This window comes from Acomys minous, assembly GCF_964271855.1.
Source record: "Acomys minous genome assembly, chromosome: 15".
Classification (NCBI taxonomy): Eukaryota; Metazoa; Chordata; class Mammalia; order Rodentia; family Muridae; genus Acomys; species Acomys minous.
Window position 1 is genome coordinate 100,325,831 of NC_140497.1, and position 13,130 is coordinate 100,338,960.

At 56.6% G+C, this 13,130-nt stretch overlaps 1 protein-coding gene across 1 annotated transcript; it reads left to right on the top strand.

Annotated features, from left to right (window-relative positions):
- Window positions 1-414: 414 nt before the first annotated feature.
- KLF2 (KLF transcription factor 2) lies at window positions 415-2,848 on the top strand. Its single transcript, XM_084760747.1, has 3 exons — window positions 415-569; window positions 943-1,762; window positions 2,232-2,848. Exons 1-3 carry the CDS (start codon window positions 498-500, stop codon window positions 2,405-2,407), a joined length of 1,068 nt encoding a protein of 355 aa, XP_084616873.1. The 5' UTR covers window positions 415-497; the 3' UTR covers window positions 2,408-2,848.
- Window positions 2,849-13,130: the final 10,282 nt, after the last annotated feature.

Sequence of the window (13,130 nt, forward strand, 5' to 3'; positions counted from 1 at the left end):
CCTCCTATAGCCTAGGCATGCCCCCAAATTCTTCCTCCTCTTGTCTGAGCTCCCAGAGTAGGTTACATGTCAGGCTCACACAAGGATTTCACAGAGCGTTCCTCTAGTGAGCACGCCGACCCCAGACTCCTCATGCACTGGTGGTTCAGGTTTCCCGGGGCCTGAGGCTGGGGAGACACCGGGGAAGCCTCTTCACCCGGCATTCACCCCCGCGCTAGCAGGCTGTTGTGCCCAGCGTGTTGACGCCGTCGCCATGGGGACGGACGGGGGCGGGGCCCGGCCACGGGGGCGGGGTCTGGGGCGTTCAGCCGGGGCTCCCGCAGTGGCCGCCGTTGCCGCCGCCGCCAGGCTTATATACCGCGGCTAAATTTAGGCTGAGCCCGGAGTTCGTCCCCATCCGGGACGCGTTTCCGCCGCCGCCTCCTGGCCCGCCCCCCCGTGCCTGCCGCGCCTATAAGGCCTGGGCGGGCCGGGCCGCTGCACATACAGTCCCTGCCATGGCGCTCAGCGAGCCTATCCTGCCGTCCTTTGCTACCTTCGCTAGCCCGTGCGAGCGCGGCCTCCAGGAGGTGAGGGCTGCGAGGGTCCGCGGATGGCAGGGCAGCGGCCACAGAGTGTGTGGGCGCAAGGGCGAAGACTGGGGATGGCAAGGTCCGGGGTGCGGACCGCGGGCTGCGGTGGGAGACATCAGGCTGCGAGGAGTTAGATGTCAGTAGTGATAATGAGACCTCAGGCTGGGGGAGCAGCGAGGTGGACACACACGGGCTGAGGGCGCCGTTTGCAGGCTCTCGGGTGGGAGACCTCGGACGCAGGGGCTGAGGACGCGCGCGCAGAAGGACTGGCGTGCACAGGGTGCAGACCGCGGGCGCCTGGGAATTAGACGGTCTTTGGGGGGTGCCAGGTAGAGTCCCGCGCTCAAGTTCCGTGCCCTGTCTCCCGCAGCGTTGGCCGCGCAATGAGCCCGAGGCGGGCGGCACCGATGAGGACCTCAACAGCGTGCTGGACTTCATCCTGTCCATGGGACTGGACGGTCTGGGCGCCGAAAATCCTCCCGAGCCGCCGCCGCAGCCGCCGCCGCCTGCGTTCTACTACCCGGAGTCGGGCGCCCCGCCGCCCTACGGCACCCCCGCGCCTGGTCTGGGAACCGACCTGTTGCGCCCGGAGCTGGACGCGCCCCAGGGGCCCGCTCTGCACGGCCGCTTCCTCCTCGCACCCCCGGGACGGCTGGTGAAGGCCGAGCCCCCCGAGGTAGACGGCGGCGGCTACGGCTGCGCGCCCGGCCTGGCTCGCGGGCCGCGCGGGCTGAAGCTCGAGGGCACCCCGGGAGCGGCAGGTGCATGCATGCGGGGTCCCGCCGGCCGTCCCCCGCCGCCCCCGGACACGCCACCACTGAGCCCCGACGGCCCCGCGCGCCTCCCCGCGCCCGGTCCCCGCAACCCGTTCCCGCCGCCCTTCGGCCCTGGCCCCGGCTTCGGGGGTCCCGGCCCCGCGCTGCACTACGGGCCCCCCGCGCCTGGCGCCTTCGGGCTCTTCGACGACGCGGCCGCCGCCGCCGCGGCAGCGCTAGGCCTGGCTCCCTCGGCCACGCGCGGTCTCCTCACGCCACCCTCGTCCCCACTGGAGCTTCTGGAGGCCAAACCCAAGCGCGGCCGCCGCTCCTGGCCCCGCAAGCGAGCCGCCACGCACACTTGCAGCTACACCAACTGCGGCAAGACTTACACCAAGAGCTCGCACCTAAAGGCTCATCTGCGCACGCACACAGGTGGGTGGCCGCGACTTCGGGGCCAGGCGGGGAGACCAGAAGGGGAGTGGATAGCCCGGGCAAAGGGGCGTGGCAGTTAACAGGTTGGCTATAGGGACTCACTTTTCAAGAATTCGGGGCAGTGCAAGCTTAGGGTCTGCGAGGGGCATACTTGAAGGAACTGGAGAGGGCTCAGAGGGCTGACGTAGTGGCCTAAGCCTGTCATCTCAGCACCGGGCAGGAGAACCGGGAATCCAAGGCTAGCCTGGGATACTCGATACTTCATCTCAGAATGTTAGAGGCGGGGCGCACCTGAGCCTCCTGGGGAGACAGCCTCAGGAGCCCAGAGTTTTCTGTCTATAGATTAGATGGGGCAGAGATGAGAATGGTGAGGGAGGGGACAGGTGCCATCGGGTGCTGGGTGCCCAAAGTAGGCTTTTTTGGAGAACCGGAGCCTCAGTGTCATCCCCTCTCCCCCCCCCCCCCACAGGTGAGAAGCCTTACCATTGCAACTGGGACGGCTGCGGCTGGAAGTTTGCACGCTCAGACGAGCTTACCCGCCACTACCGTAAACACACAGGTCACAGGCCCTTCCAGTGCCACTTGTGCGACCGCGCCTTCTCCAGATCTGACCACTTGGCCCTACACATGAAGCGGCACATGTAGCGTGGGCCGGAGGGGCTTAGCTCCTGCGGGCCGTGGCGGGTCCCACGCGCAGGGCGCCGTCCTCTTGAAGACTGACTGCTATTTATTGGACCCTGAGAAAGGGGCCAGGCAGCGTGGCCACACAGGACAATGACTCCGCCACCTGTTCCGGCCCCCACCGTGACTGAAGACCCCTGGGGAAGAAGACAGGGGGCCTCTGACGAATGTTTTCAAAATGGTGCAATAATTGACTTCATTTCCCTCGGGTCCCCACTAGAGGATCGAGGCTAGATGCCTTGTGAAAAATGCCTTTTAAGTGTACTGTTCCCAACGTTTTTATAATGTATATAAGTGACCGTGCCAGATTGTATTACTAATAAGGGAGACGATGGCATCTTTGCCGCCTGCTTCATTTTTATAAGACTTTTTTTTTTTAATTAAAGTTTTGGATCTTTGGAAGAATCAAGGCAGTGATGTGTATGGGATGGGGAGGTCCCGAGGGGACAGGGAGGGAGCCGCGCCTGTGGCCAAGGTCACCAGCTGCAGCCCCCAGCTGGCAGGGCCTGTGGGTTCTATAAATGTAAACATGGCGTTTTAGGATTGAGGACAGGCTATTTTTAAGTCTGTTACTTTGAACCATAATTTGCCCCCTTGCTCCCCAGAGCTGGGAAAAGTATTGGTCCAAGTGATGTGGCCATCTCTGAGCTAAAAAGAAAAAGGAAAAAAGGGGAAATTAAAAACTTTTCTGGTACCTTCTGGGTTTTTGGCCAAACTTGAGTATGTATGGGTTTCTTCATTGCTCTTTTTTGGTTTTAGGATACAGCTGGCCTGAACTCAGGCTGGCCTGGAACTCAAAGGTCCGTCCACCTGACTGCCTGTCTCCTAGGTGCGGGGAACAGCGCCTTAATACGTAGACCCAAACCGGACTAGCTGAAAACTCAGATCCCCGTGCCTTTGAAGTTTCTGGTTTTTTGTAGAGAGAAAAGTCTGTGGTGTAAACTGTCTTTTCAGGATTTTTTTTTCCCCTTGCCTTTTTGGTTTGGTTTTGGTTTTTCAAATGGTTTCTCTGAGTAGCCAGCCTTGCCTGGCCTGTACTCAGTCTATAGACCAAGCTAGCCATGAACTCTGCCTACCTCTGCCGGCATTACAGATGTGCACCACCATGCCCGCCGACTCCTCTTTTAATTTTTTTTGTTTTTGTTTTTTATTTTTGTTTTTGTTTTTTTTTTCTAGACAGGGTTTCTCTGTCCTGACTCGATTTGTAGACCAGGCTGGCCTCGAACACTCAGCGATCCACCTGCCTCTGCCTCGCCTCTTGAGTGCTAGGATTAAGGGCATGCACCACCATGCCCAGCCCTGACCCTCCCTTGAATTTTAAAGTGCTTTGGGGGGGGGGGGGTTACACAAGCTGCAGAGCTATGTGGAGACCAGAGGGGAGTTTTGGGAGCTACCCTCCTGAGTAAGTCCTGGTCTTCAGGGTTGGCTGTAAGCCAAGTCGAGCTGTAGTTCTCGTTTGAGACTCAGGGTCTCACAGCTGAGAACGGTTTTGAACCAATGGCACGTGAGCATAGTGACACATGACACCTGGCTTTGGTTTTTTATTTTGGACAGAATGACATGTGCCTCATGCCCGGGGCTCGCTAGTGGTTTTGCAGTCACCCACCTGTGTTGCGTTGCCCCGTGGGCGGCCAGCCAGTCTAGCCTGGTACCTCCCTTTCATTAGCAAGTGCCTCTGCCAGGGCCCCAGTAACCATGGCTACTGACAATTGCCCAAGTTACTTCCAGAAAGTGAAAACAGCCCTTAGGCAGAGCCCAGTTTAAAGCACTCACCCCAGTTGCAACAGAGGCAGGGAGTTCCGCCATCCTTGCCCCTCCCCAGGACTAGGATTCCCCTGGAAACAGCTGACAGCTCTTTGGTAATCTGTGAAAAGCAGAAATGAGGAGGAGAATGTGATTCATATTTCGAGAGTAAATGCGCGCGGGGCTCACTTCTGCGGAGGGGGAGGGTAGGTGAGCTCTCTGTCCCTTGTGATACACTTCTACAAAGCTCTGAAGCCCACCGTGGCCCCTCAGCCTGAGGGGGGGGTCCCTGCTGGAGCTCGTCCTGGAAAAGGGAAGATCTCAGGGGGGTTGCTGTCTGGTTTTGTTTTTACCTTTTGTGGTTACTTGCGTGCCAGGATCACCGCCCTGGAACCGCCCTACCACGCTGTGATGAAAGTCTCTGGGTTTTGCTGTATTGGGTCTCTTTCCTGGGGTAGGTGTTCTCTCTGAACCCCTCAGAATGTAAGCAAGGACCTGCACAGCCCTGCGGCTGCCCCACCCTCAAAAGCTACCTGGAGCTACAGCCACAAACCATTTTTCTTATTTTTTGGCCTCAGGTGCCGGGCTGACTCTGTCCCCAGCTACTTTTCTTGCTTCTTGGCGAACACCTCCAGCTGTCCCCTGGAGGGCTCCGAGGCCACTAACAGGCCAGTTGAGAAGCCGCAGGCTCTGCAGGGCTTGCTTCCTGTGCGCTGCCAGCAGGTGGACTGGGCTTGGGCAGCAGTGTGCCCGCCACAGGCACACTGACCTCCATTCTCCCCTCTCAGAACCAGCTCAAGAAAGACCCCTCTGGGAAGAGCTTTGATTGTCACCCTTAAGGCTGCAGCTAGATGGCATTTAATGGTGCCTAGAGCAGCCCCTTTCTCCAAAGATGATTTCAGCCTCAGCCCTGAGTCCAGCTGAGGATGAGCACCCTGCTCTGGATGCTTAAACAAAAGGTGTCCCAGCACAGAAGCAGTGTCACCCAGAGATGGGGGGCGGGGGGAACTTCTGTTACTATTCCTGGGAATTCTGGGAAGAGATATAGGACACCCAACCGTTTTCTTTCCCACAGCCTTGTCCTCACCCGTGTTTTCTGTCTTGTTTTGTTTGAGACACCGTCTCTCTCTTCATGTAGCCCTGACTACCACAGGCTGGCCTGGAACTCAGATCCACCTGCGGGTGGCTCCAGAGAGTGCGACTAAAGGCATGCATGCCAGACAGGGCCATCCATGACCGTCAGAAAATGTTAACTATTGGCTCAGCGGATGAAGGCCACTGCTGCCAAGGCTGAGCTCCGGTCCTGGGCTCCACAGGGTGGGAAGAGCAAACTGAGTCGTCCAGCTGTCCTCTGGCCTCCACACCTGCACCATGCCACATGCTCCACCCTCATGTCCACACAAAAATATATTAAATGCAATAAACATAAGATGCTAAAATTAAAAAAAAAAAAAACACCTCACATTCTATAACCCACCCAACCAGGTGGGCCTGGTTCACGGCTGAATTGCTTTCACAAAGCTCTCGTTGTGGATGTAGCCTTCCTTTTCTCAGAATGTTAAGGTTTTATGTTTTTTCCTTATATCTCACCCTCCCCCCTGCCCGCCCCGACTCTGTCCTTCATGCTGAATAATATTTTATTCAGATATTCTAGGGGGTGCTCATGGAGATGGATGCTGGGGTTACAGTTGGTCTCTTGTGTCCCATTTGTTACTTTCTAATTATATAGCCATGTATATGTGTCAAGACAGGGTTTCCCTGTGTAGCCTTGGTTGTCCTGGATTCCCCTTGTAGATCAGGCTGGCCTCGAACTCACAGAGCTCCGACTGCCTCCCCAGTGCTGGGATTACCTGCGTGTACCATGTCAGGTCTTCTAAATCACATGTGTGCACATGCGTGAGGAGAACTGAGGCTGTTGTCCAGAATCATCTCCATCCCCCCCCCCCACCTCCTCCATATTCAGTGAGGCAGGGCCTCTAAATCAAACCCAGAGCTCCTCAACGTGGCTAGTCAGCTGTCGCTGGGGATCCCGCCTCTGCCTTCCGAGGCTGGGACTGAAAGCGGGCTGCCACTCCCACGCTGCAAATACATGGGTGCTGGGCGTCAATCTGCGCCCTACTTTCACCTCTGAGCTGTCTCCCCAGCCCCCACTACACCACTTTGTAGCAAACACTTGAGAGGCCACAGGTTGCAGTGTGGACAGGCTGACCGTCTAGGTCTGGGCTTCAGGTGGTCCCCGGGGAACACGGGATGAAGATGTTGATAGGCTTCTGCCTCCAGTCAGGCACCGTGATGGGAACAAAAGAAGCCCTGAGTTCCCACTGGGCATTCCCTATGCTTGTGGGGCCTTGAGGGGTGTCATCAGCAGGGAGGGTCCCTGACTCAGCACGGAGCCCAGCAACTCTGCTAAGTCACCCCACAGCTCCAGCTGGCTCTCGGCAAGGCTCTGGTCCCCTGTATCTATCTGTGCCAGTGTGTCTCCATCTCAGCTTGATTGACAGGGGACTCTAGGTCATCTGTGGGACCCAACCATTAAACAGAGCCCCAGTCCCCCATCCTGGTCCCCTACCCAGCTCCCCAGGCCCCAGCGACCAGAAGGTGGCACCTCGTATCCCTCAGGGTTGGCATGGGATGCCGAGGGTTGTAACAGACCAGTTAGGAGTGGACCACCGTAACTTGACCTGCAGAGATGACTGATTGATCAGTGAGTTGGAGCAAGTTCAAGGTGAGCCTGGCAACAGAACCTGTGGCCCCTGGTGCTGCCACTCTGGACATCCCCAATGGACCCACTTCAGCAAGCCTAGGGCAACATGAACACCGCTCACTGTATAGCCCTGGCTGTCCTAAAACTCACTCTGTAGCCCAGGCTGGCCTCCAGCTCGAGAGATCCACCAGCTCTGCCTCCTGAGTGCTGGGATGAAAGGCGCTGGGTGGGGTTGGGGGGGAGGGGGAGGGGTTGTGCATGTGCGGCCCTCCGTAGCACCCAGAGGAGAGCACGGGATCGCCTGGCCTGGACTCACAGATGGTTGCAATGGGTGCAGGAAACCAAACCTACACAGCTAATCCATCTCTGAGCCACGATCTCAGTGTGGACCTCAGGCCAGCCTGAAGCTTGGCATCCTCCTGCCTCCACTTCCTGAGTGCTAGGGTGGCGGGTATGTGCCACCACACCTGGTCTCCCCTATATTTCATTCTATGTATTTGTTTTTGCCCCTCTCTCCCTACCCCTCTCTGTAGGTTTGGCTGCAAGCTCCTTTTCCCACGAGGCCACCTTGCTGACCCCTCTCTGGTACTGGGCCACTGGGATGAAGGTGAGTGGAAAGCCAAGCCTCAGGTCAAACGTTCTCTGCACATCCTTTCCGAAGCCCAGAAACATCCAGATGCCCAGACCCCACCACAGTCCATGTCCCGTTTCCTGGGACCCCTGGGACCCCACCCTCTCTCTTCAGACTCTGAACATCCAGCAGAAATGCACTTTCCAGGCCAGGCCAGTCCAAGAGGCCTGGACCTGAGATAAGTCACCCGAGGCCTCAGAGCAGTCCCTAAGAAGCCAAACAGCAGACCACAATGAGACACCGCACTCTCATCCCCAGGCCTAGGCCCAAGGAGACACCTGTCCTGGGCTGAGCCATCCAAATAGCCCAAAGCTAGGACTGGATAAAGGCCTCTCTGTCCAGGAATGCAGACACCTACACATCCCAGCAGCCAGAACCACTGCTTTGTGACTCACTGGGACCATCCTGCTTTGACAGCTCCCTTGCAAGTGTACGAACTTTGCAGCCGCTGGGATTCCCACCTCCTCTGACGCAGGCTCCTCGGCTCTTGGTCTCTCAGCCCGGGGGTGGGGGGGCCCTCAGCACTACCTGTTTGCCCCCTCCCCCCCAGTCTGTGAGCATATTCACCGAGTGTGGGCCACACAGTGAGCCTACACCTCTGTCTCTGACGGGGTCTCCCTGTCCACCAGCAGGGCAGGGGTCTGTGCTTCCTGAGGTAGCATGTGAGGGGCGATGTCTGTTTGTGCTGCTTCTGGGAGGGAGGGAGGGAGGGAGGGAGGGAGGAAGGGAGGGAGGAGGTCAGTGCAGCAGAAATATTTTCCAAGGGAAAGGAACGAGCTGGACGGAACTCCAGTCTCAGGTGAGCAGAGGTTTACCGGCTGGGTGCGGTTCCCTCTTCACCTACGGCAGCTGTGGTCTTGAACCCAGGTCCTCCTGTCTCAGGCTTTCTGTAGCTGGATAGCAGGCTTGTGCCAGCAGCTTGCTTTTCCCTTCTTAATTATTGTGGTTAAAAACCCGTAATGTAAAACCTTTTCTCCTCGTGTGGCACTGCCGATGTAACGCAGGGCTTCCTTAGCCGAAGGCCTCTGCCTCCTCACACTCCTAACCGTGCTCAAGTGCACACTTCCGTGGCACTGAGCTATTGTTATGCAACCACCACCACCCTCCATCTCTAGAACTTTCTCACCTCCCAAACTGAAACTCTGCTTTTTTTTTTTTTTTCATGACATGCTTTCACATAGCCCAGGCTGGCTTCAAACTCACTGTAAAGGAAGGTGGCCTTGCCTCCTGAGAGCTGGGATGACAGCCATGTGTCACAAGCTTGACCCCTGTACAGACTCACTCACATCCCCCACCCCCCACCCTCCCCCACCCCCACCAGCCCCAGGCACCCAGCATTCTCCTTCCTGTCTTTGCCAATGTGTTTATCCACCTGTAGGTGGAGGCTGGGTAGTTTTTGTATTGAACTGCATAACGAAGCACAATGGCCCTGGCCTGGCTGGAACTGCTCCTGTAGCCCAGGCTGGCCACTCCTGTAGCCCAGGCTGGCCGATCAGCATCAAAAGCATGCACACACCACCACACCCAACATGTCAGAATATGCTTAACAGGCCTGGGGGTACACACCCGTCATCTCAGCACTGGGGAGACTGAGGCAGGAAGGTCAGGAGTTCAAGTTCAGCCCCAGCTATATGCAAACCTGTCTCCAACAAGTCCAAATAAAAAAAAACAGACTTGGCCAGGCCATGGTGTTGGCTCACGTCTTTAATCTTAGCACTTGGGAGGCAGAGGCAGCTGTATCTCTCAGTCTACAGAGTGAGTTCCAGGATAACCAGGGCTAGGCGAAAAACCCTGCCTCAGAAACAAACAAACAAAATTAAACAAAACAGCAAAAACAAAAAAACAGCCAAGTAGTGTTTTAATTCCAGTACTCAGGAGGCAGAGGCAGGTAGATCGATGTGAGTTCAAGGCCAGCCTGGTCTACAAAGCGAGTCCAGGACAGCCAAGGCTACACAGAGAAATGCTGTCTTGAAACAAACAAACAAACAAACAAAACCACAGATTTGTTGCTGGGTTTAGTGGCACAGACTAATCATTTTTGTTACTTGGGAGGCTGAGGCAGGAGGATCACAAGTTCAAGGCCCTCTGTGGACAATATAATGAGATTCTGTCTCAGATTTTTAAAATTAAAAGTATGTATTTATACCAGACAGTGTTGCTGAGAAACACAGGGTTTCTCTGTGTAGCCCTGGTTGTCCTGGAACTCGTTCTGTAGACCAGGCTGGCCTCGAACTCACAGCGATCCACCTGCCTCTGCCTCCCTGTTATACCCGGCCCCAAAAACTTTTCAAAGAAGAAATAAGTAAGGTTTGGGGCTGACTCAGTGGCTAAGTGCTTGCCCAGCATGCATGAGGCCCTGGCCCATCCCCAGCAGTATATCTCGCAGGTGTGATGGCACACACCTGTAATTCCAGCTCTCCAGAGGTGGAGGCGGCAGGCTAAGACGTTCAAGGCTGTCGGGTGAGTTTGGGGGTAGCCTGGGCTACAAAGACTCACTAGCAAACAAGCATAAAGAAGTCTGATGGAGCATCTGCTGTGCACACCAAGCGACTTCGGTGTCAGCTGAGTCCCCACCACATTCTGGGCCTGGGTTTCCTCTTCTATGAAATGGGGTGACAGCTAAAGGGGTGTTGAAGGACCAGGACAGGGGCCCAGTTTCTGGGTGCCACCCAGAACTTGCGGGTTGGCAGCAGCCAGGGCTGATGGAACTTGGGAGAGGCTTGTGGGGTAAGTGCTGTTCGCACCCAGCCCACTTGCCCTCCCCTGCACAGCTGTGGCTGCTGCCTATCAAGGACCACTGTACAGGACGCAGGACCGCAGCCTGGACGCCTCAAACGGTCAGGACCACAGGCTGCTGGGGCAACTCAGGGAGACTCCGGAACACAAGCTGTGACATCGCAGAACTTGAAATACTGAGAGAGGAGGATCACAAGCTCCGGGCTAGCCTGGATTAAATAACTGAGACCCTGTCTTAACGAAAAAACCAGCCAACCAACCAACCAAACAAAAAAACAAAACAAAAAAATAAATTTAAAAAAAGAAAGAAAAAGTGTAACAGTGGCTGGGGTTGGTGCCCAGGGAGTAGAGTATACAAGAAACCCTGGCTTTGGTGGCTCAGTGGTAGACTCAGAGAGGGGCTAGGGGCGTGGCTCAGGAGTGGAGCCCCTGCCTAGGATCCCCCAGTGAGGGGCTGGGGTGTGACTCAGGGGTGGAGCCCCTGCCTAGGATCCCCCAGTGAGGGGCTGGGGTGTGACTCAGGGGTGGAGCCCCTGCCTAGGATCCCCCAGTGAGGGGCTGGGGGCGTGGCTCAGGGGTGGAGCCCCTGCCTAGGATCCCCCAGTGAGGGGCTGGGGGCATGGCTCAGGGGTGGAGCCCCTGCCTAGGATCCCCCAGTAAGGGGCTGGGGGCGTGGCTCAGGGTTGGAGCCCCTGCCTAGGATCCCCCAGTGAGGAGCTGGGGGCGTGGCTCAGGGGTGGAGCCCCTGCCTAGGATCCCCCAGTGAGGGGCTGGGGGCGTGGCTCAGGGGTGGAGCCCCTGCCTAGGATCCCCCAGTGAGGGGCTGGGGGCATGGCTCAGGGGTGGAGCCCCTGCCTAGGATCCCCCAGTGAGGGGCTGGGGGCGTGGCTCAGGGGTGGAGCCCCTGCCTAGAATCCCCCAGTGAGGGGCTGGGGGCGTGGCTCAGGGGTGGAGCCCCCGCCTAGGATCCCCCAGTGAGGGGCTGAGGGTGACTAGGCAGTACGGCTTCATCCTTTTGGAATGTTGAACAAACACCTTTGCCTGCTATTCCTGCCCTTCCCTGTCTCCCCCAGAACCAGTTCTCCGTGACACTCCTCCTTACTCCAGAAAACCTTTCTCTGGACCCAGGTGTCTACAGAGAGAGGGGGCACAGCTACTTGATGCCAACAGAGGAGGCACAGCAGCGTAGCTGTCGTCCTGGTTTTGTCCCTGAAAGAGAGAGAAACTCAGCATCCGAGACTGCCTGGAATGACAGAACTTCTGAGGCCAGGCCAAGATGCTACTGGGTCGAGTGTGGGAGCACACTGGAGTCCCGGTGATGCACAGAATGAGGGAGTGCAAGCCCATCGTGGTGGCGCACGCCTTTAACCCCAGCACTCAGGAAGCAGAGGCAGGCGGATCGCTGTGAGTTCAAGGCCAGCCTGGTCTACAAAGTGAATCCAGGACAGGCAAGAGAAATCCTGTCTTGGAAAACAAAACAAACAAAAAAGGACACGAAAGAAAGAAAGAGAAGCAGAATCCTGGCGTTGCAGAGTGTGGGAGCACACCAGAGCCCCATGGGAGCACAGGAGGCTGGGTGTCGCAGGCTTTCAGCTGGTTTGCCTGTGTCTGAAGCTGAGCCATCACTGTCAGCTGAGAGGTGCCTCTTTTAGCACTGAGGAGCAGATGGGTCTCTGCTTAGCAGGCTCCTATGTAGCCTGCTACAGCACATCCTGAATTGCCCTTCACTTCAATCAACCTTGCTTTCAACCTTAACCTTAGGTTGGCCTTTTGGGGACTGTCCCACGATCAAGAGAAACAAACTCAGCCACCAGGGCCGTTGTGTTCTGTGGTATCCCAGAACGGAGAGGGAATCCCGGGACAAAGATCTGGGGTGACTTTTGTTCTTGTCCTTGGTCCTAACACGGACCCAGAGCCATCCATTTGGGCTCTGGAAACAGAACTCTCTATATTCCCAGAGCATTCAGTTGAACCCCAAAACCTCAAACACATCCTGACGCCTCATTTCCTCAGCATGGCCCCGGAGTGACTTAGGCCATATTGCCAGGGGCTTGAAGGATCATTCTGAGTCATCCCCGAGTCTGTGAAGGAAGGCTTGTCATCTCAGGAGCTAGTGGCCACAGCGGCAGGGCCTGTTCCCACCAGCCAACAGCGGGGGCATCCCTGCAACTCACTCTAGCCCTGCCCCCACCCCTATGTGTGTGTGGGTGCTCTGCTGGACTGAGGAGGTATGTCTGGGAAGTAGGGTGCTGCCCAGCATGTGCAAAGCCCTGGGTTCTGTCTGCTGTCTTAAAAAAAAAAAAAAAAAAAAAAGGAAAAATAGGGCAAGTGGGAAGGAGTGTGTTCTCCTCCTGTGGCTGAGGACCCTGGGATATACAGTGGAGGACCAGGCCATTCAGTGTCCCTCCTTGCTGCTACGAAGCCTTTAGAGTGACTGTCTTGGCCAAGCTCTGGAAAGGCTGAGGGCTCCCGGGGCTCATGTGTCCCAACGGCTTAAATGCAGGCGCTTTCTAAGCCCGAGTGCCAAGCCATTTCCAGTAAGTCTCATTGTCAGCTACGAAAATAACCACCATGTAAGTCCTGACAGGCTGCGATGCCACCCAGCCATGCCACAGAAGGCAGTGGCCTCTGCGCCCCGAGTGGGAACGTTCAACCTCAGCCTTTTTTTTTTTTTTATGTTTATGTATGTGAGTGCTCTGTCTACATGTGCACCTGCAGGCCAGAAGAGGGGATTAGAGGCTATAGATGGGTGTGAGCCACCACGTGGTTGCTGGGAATTGAACTCAGAACCTCTGGAAGAGCAGTCAGTGCTCTTAACTGCTGAGCCATCTCTCCAGCCCCTCAACCTCAGCCTTTAAAGTTAGCCTTCTGAG

Excerpts from the sequence above, each read along its gene's own strand:
- KLF2 (XM_084760747.1), top strand. The coding sequence starts at position 498 with ATGGCGCTCAGCGAGCCTATCCTGCCGTCCTTTGCTACCTTCGCTAGC. Across the intron at positions 570-942 it reads GCGAGCGCGGCCTCCAGGAG|CGTTGGCCGCGCAATGAGCC; the intron begins GTGAGGGCTGCG and ends TGTCTCCCGCAG. Across the intron at positions 1,763-2,231 it reads TCATCTGCGCACGCACACAG|GTGAGAAGCCTTACCATTGC; the intron begins GTGGGTGGCCGC and ends CCCCCCCCACAG.